The sequence below is a fragment of the Sinocyclocheilus anshuiensis genome, unplaced genomic scaffold (assembly GCF_001515605.1).
Source record: "Sinocyclocheilus anshuiensis isolate Anshui unplaced genomic scaffold, SAMN03320099.WGS_v1.1 scaffold166, whole genome shotgun sequence".
In the NCBI taxonomy this organism is placed as follows: domain Eukaryota; kingdom Metazoa; phylum Chordata; class Actinopteri; order Cypriniformes; family Cyprinidae; genus Sinocyclocheilus; species Sinocyclocheilus anshuiensis.
In genome coordinates, this window is record NW_015546050.1 from 1,712,543 (window position 1) to 1,718,586 (window position 6,044).

The following is a 6,044-nucleotide window of genomic DNA, read 5'->3' on the forward strand; positions in this document are numbered from 1 at the left end:
TTTTATTAGTTGTCATAGCAAGTGATTTTAAAAGTAGGATGGCTCACTTTTTATAACATGACTGAATTTGACTTGAATTCGGAGTTTATTCTTACTTTTGGAAACCTAATTGTTTTATAATTACTATTATTATTATTATTATTATTATTATTTCTGTTGTTTCTAGAAGTAGTCATTTTGATAATAGTCAATAGAAAAAAATATAACCACACACACATTGTTTGCCGACAGAATAATTACACATTATTAAATACAAAGCGCCCCGCACGAACCTCTATTTCAGACTCAGTAAAGTTTTTTTTTTCTTTGTGCTCGTGCTTGTGATTCAAGCACAGAATTTCGGATATTGGCGTGTGATCTTTTATATGGTAACGATATTAATTAGGGGGCGTTTACAAGGCGGAGATCTGACACCAGTCAGCTGCGCACAATTTCAAGATCATTTGTGCACACAATTTCAAGATCATTTGCGATTTATCACATCTGGAAGAGAAGCGTACGCACGTGTTTTTGTGCGCACGTTCGTTTTCTTTGAATCGCGCTTACGCACTTTTGAGAAATGATCTTCAAACAAATTTAGGATGGTTTATACGCAACATTTTATAAATGAGGCCCCTGAAGCTCATTATAGAAAGTTTTTCCGGACACTGGAGAAGTTAATGATTAAGGCACTTTATGATAGAAAAGGTCATCTCTTGTCTGGTATTTGCAATGGTGGGGACATTCTTTAGTTGGGCTGCATATTTGCAGTGTCCAGTGTTCCACGCCAAGGTCTTCCTAAAATTTTTTAGACTAGCCTCCTAGCCAAATAAAATAAACCACTACATTCCATAAATATTTAAGCCTTTCCAGTCATTTTTTTCTCACCATACATTGCACATATTGCTGTGATATTAATATTAAAGATAATGAAATGCAGAGAAATGCTCGGTTAGCCTAATTTAGATTCATGCATTTTTTGTTGCTGTGTGGCAATTTATCTTGTTTTCTCCATTGAATGTATCATAGAGACTGTATGTCCAGCAAAGATTCCAATCAATTCTCGAGATGAGAAAGGATTTGACATACTCCTCCATCTCAACTTGGCTAAAAAAGCTCAAAAGACACAAGGATCTTTTTATGGCAGCAAAGCCTACCAGGTGACATCCCGAGTTGACCTGAGTGAGAGCACTAGGTAAAATCACTTTTGGTATCAAGCCTCTCGGTTCTAGAAAGTATACTCTGTTCGAAGTGAAACAGTGTCTTCATCTTAATGTCCATAGGATGTTATTTCCAGGCGGACTTCCACCATCCTATGTTTTTGTGGCCACGCTGAAGTACAAAGGCTCCGTTGTTATGGAGGAGTGGGATCTATGGCGGATACAGACTAAGGATGAAAAGCCTCAAATGGCTGTTACTCTGAATGGTCTGGACAGAACAGTGATGTTCACCACCACCACAAGCAGCACACTAAGCGGAACTCAAACTGTGGTCTTCACTAAAGCACCTGCTAAGGTAAATACACAGCTTGACAGAAGAACAGTGAAACAATTCATGAACGCTCTGTCTTAATTAGTAATTTCTGTTAGTTCATTCTCCATTAGTTAAAATTTCCACAACATACACCTAAAAAAAATCCATGCTGAAAATATCAGCATGGTTTGGCACCCGCATACTGAATTTTGTGTTCAGGATGTTTTGGATCCTCAATTGATGTGTTGCTGTCTTAATGGTTCAGCTTCACCAAAAAGACCATGCCGCTTGAAGTTTTGGTCCACCAGCTATATCAGCACCAATCCAGCCTGGAAATTCATGTGTGTCTAAGCAGGGATACAACAATGTCAGACGAATTTCATACAGAACATCCTTTAACAGTGGACTCCAAGCCCATGGCAGCCAAGTATATTGGAGTATATACAAAGTATAGGCTTACCAGGCACCATATGGATTAAAATGTTGGTGGAATTTGGACAGAGAAATACTCAATGGAATTTTATACATCATAAACATGATCTATTCTGTTTAACATACATTCTCTCTGATACACTTTGTAGAAAGATCTCTTAGCAATTAAATAATGAGAAATCTTAAGTTGAGTGACAGAGCACAAGTAGGTTTTATTCAATGTAAAATGTAAAAAAAAAAAATTCAGTGCTACTGAATGAGTTTACTGAAACATTCTTATCTTCCTCATAAAGTCACATTTATGGTATATTAACTTAATGTAGTAATGTAAAAAATGTAAATGGTATAAAACTCCATCATCTGCATTCTGCTTTATGTATTTTACAGAAGCTATTTGATGAAAAATGGCATCAGCTGCGTCTTCTAGTGACAGAGGAAGACATCACTCTGTATGTTGATGATTTGGAAATTGAAACCTTGGCACTGGAGCCTCCTGATGGTATTTTTATCAATGGAAAAACACAGGTTGGGAAGTACGTCAGCAAAGAAACAACTGTACCTGTAAGTACACCAATGCCTTGTTTGATTCCATTCTATAGACCAGTTTTTTTCTTGTCACAAGCACCAATAAAATATACTTTTTTACGGAACATCTCACCTAAATCTCATTGAATAAATTTGTTGGTGCTATGGAGATGTGATGTTGAGATGTGTGTCCTTTCAGGCATACTGAAGAGTGATAACATTTTGATATTTATTTGGATTTTAATAGTTGAAATTAGCTTTCTCAACATCATTATATGGGAAGGCCAACATCAACCCTCTACACTTTGAGTACATCACTCGCAGATGCAACTACATTTCATGCTAGGCAACTAAATAATGATTATTGTCAGCCTATTGTTAGATTTTACTCACCAGTGATTGAGTTAGAGGCTAAGAATTAGTTTAGTACAGCTATATTTTCACTCGCCTACATGTGAACACTAAGCATTAGAGAGTTTCACACACCGTACTTTTACAGCTCAGTGAGTGCACCATTCCTAGTGATCTCAGTGGATGCACAATGTATTTGATGCACATCCCGCAAGTTCAGTGGCTCAGCCTGATGGTTTCGCCACGCTCTTATGGTGTGTGTTGGCGGGAGAAAAAAATTAAATAACTAGTCAAATTTATTTTTAAAAACAAATTTCTTCATTAAATAATTAAAATAATCGGTGACATAGAAATGTTTTAATATATCAAACATCTTCATTTGTTTACTTACCTTTTATATATGCGTTACAAAAAGGTTTTTTATATTTTATTATATATTTTTTTATAAATGTATAATTTTTTAAATGCAGTGGTACTTTTCCTAAATAACTTTCCAGTCTGAAGCTTCACTTCCCACATTTCTCACAAATCAAGTAAAATGTATGTCTTTGCAGACAGATACAGAACAATTCACATGTGATTTGCACCTTTCTAAGCTTAACTTTTGGGAAGCATTTGCACCTCCCTTTGTTTCGGCCTTCAGCTCTCCTTTCCTGTGTCCTTTGTGGCTCTACTCATCTACTGCATTTGAAATTGCATATTGTCTGAGTAGGTTCTACATTTAATGAAAAACTTCATGACTGTTAAAAAAGTATGCATGTGTATGGTATGAACATCAAGCAGCATTGCATTTGTGTAGTATGAATACAGTCTGAATACACTACATCGATGTTGGCATTGTCATTTGAGCTACAAAGTGTGTTACATTGTTTTCCTGCCATTTGCGATCCTTAAAGTGTCCATTGGATGTGAACTTCAAAATGTTGGCAGAAGTAGTAAGTCATCTGTTTTTTGTTTTTTTTTTGCCTATTGTTTTATGACACCCTTTGTGCATTCTACAGTAGGGTTAACTCAATTATTGTCTAAAAGTTACTATACAGCTGGATTCAAATTAACCCAAAATGGGTTGGAAATGAAAATAACACAGAGAATGACTACAGTAACAACACAGACAAAAGTAATAATCAAAACGTGAAAAAGTATCAAGCAAGAAAACGTCTCAAGTTACTTATGTAACCATGGTTCCCTGAGTAGGGAACGAGACACTGCGTCCTCTAGGGGTCGCTATGGGGAACGCCTCGTTGTGACCCATGTCTGAAGCATACATTGAAAAAACACCAACAACGCGTTGGCCGGCGACAGCCCATGACATCACTACCGGTGCGATTATAGTATAAATAGGCGCCAGGAGAACATGTCATTCACTTCTTCGTTTGAAGCCCCTAGAGGACGCAGTTCGAAGTTCCCTTGAAAGGGAACCCAGAAATTGACAAACATATAGGCAAACTAAAACTGTACTTGTGTATGAGGAAAAAAAATGCAGAAAACAATGGTAACTCAATAGTTGTACAGCTTAGACGGTTCAACAAAATCACTTTTGGAAAGTGTAATGTTGATTAACCATTAATTCCAATACGGGTCCTTTTGACCCCCTTTATGCATCTGTGTAGGTTTTTTGGTTCAGGCATTAGTGTTAATTTTGTTAATGAAAAGTATAATGAAAAATGTTTGTTGACCAGCTTTTTTCCCATGACTAAGATGAGACAATGGTGAGACGACAATAAGGTCAATAAACGATGACTGTGACTACATCAACATGCAATTTCGTTGGAAAAAAAAAAAGATGAGACTAAAATGTATTAAAAAAAATTTTAACTATACCAAAGTTTCTTTTAATTTTCATCAATAAAAAGGAGACAAAATATTATTGCGGACTGCTGTACACGCTTTACTACACAAGTTTCCATGTGTGCGGTTGCCAGATATCAAGAATTCATAGCGTAAAACCTGAAATGTAAAAACACATTTATCAAATGACAACAATCTTTTTGAGTATAATTTTGAGCAAAACTAATAATAATAATAATTATAATTATCAGTTTAACTATTATGCAGCATGACGAACATGTGATGAAAAGTTTTCATTTCATTGAAAAGTTTTGACATACCCTGACTTTGTGCTTTTTTCAGTTGCTTACAAACATTTTAATGTCTAAAGTTTAATAACACTGTAATCAGCACAACCTGGGCTACAATAATATGTGTGCAGCATGTATGTATGTGATTGTGTTTTTGAGAAAACAGATTCACACCTGAGAAGACAAAGGCCCGCATAATGAGCTGCATAATAAGCCTTTCAGTCAGGTGTGTGACAGAGTGAATTGCTACAAGAAAGAATGTGAGGAAAAAATAAATGTATATTTTTTTGTTTGTAGTTCATTTAGAATACATATAACTATCACATAAAATAACTCATGGGAGTGTGTGCGTCTTAGCTGTGGTTCAGGTCCTGTGCGGGCAGGAATCTCAGAGCCTGTCGAACAGGTCAACATCAGTCTCTGGTTTCCATGACCAAGTGGGCTGCTTTGCTTGGGCTCTCTTTGCAACAGGTTCTTTTACACATCTGAAATAAAAAGTAAGCATGCTGTTTACACAAACTACATTATTAACATTATTATGATGTTCACTGATACTAGTACTAATTTATCGAAACAAAGAATACAATTACCACACAGCAAATATATCAAATGAAAGTAACATCTGTAAAATAGTGAATGCACACTTACTCTATCAACCACAAATAATATTACCATATAGTTTAGGCATAATAAAAGTACAATTACTTTACTGTGCACTTAGTCAGTATGATTTTCCAGCGAACTCAAACTGAACGACACGTGTGCCTTTCTTGTGCAATTATGCCAGTGATGCAGCCACAGTCCTAAACGAAAATTAAAATAGTTGTTAGCAATTACCAGAAGATGCATAGCTGATAAATAAATTGCATCACTGATAAGAAAGGACGTGCGTATATGTCTGTCGATGGATCACTTATTTACAGCTTACTTGATACATTTATACCTCAGACGATCGCGAACGCCAATGACGGATTATAAAACATTAAAAACATGTACAACAGAGCAGATGCTACAAATAAATTATTATTGTTAAGCACGCTATAAAGATCTTCACGAGCAGAGCCTATAGTAAAGTCTAGTCTAAACATTATTACTCTAACATTATTAACATTATAACTAGGGCTGCACGATTAATCGCATGCGATATTTAACGCGCATCTTGTCAGAAAGCCGGTTCTGTAATCAGCGGTAAATCTCCATCACCTG

At 35.9% G+C, this 6,044-nt stretch overlaps 1 protein-coding gene across 1 annotated transcript in view; it reads left to right on the top strand.

Annotated features, from left to right (window-relative positions):
* The window catches only part of LOC107699122 (collagen alpha-1(XXI) chain-like), a 64,461-nt gene that overhangs the window by 5,954 nt on the left and 52,463 nt on the right, over window positions 1-6,044 (top strand). Inside the window, exons 3-5 of the mRNA XM_016500295.1 lie at window positions 1,009-1,174; window positions 1,263-1,494; window positions 2,272-2,445. Coding sequence (XP_016355781.1) covers window positions 1,009-1,174; window positions 1,263-1,494; window positions 2,272-2,445 — 572 coding nt within the window. The remainder of the gene's footprint in view (window positions 1-1,008; window positions 1,175-1,262; window positions 1,495-2,271; window positions 2,446-6,044) is intronic.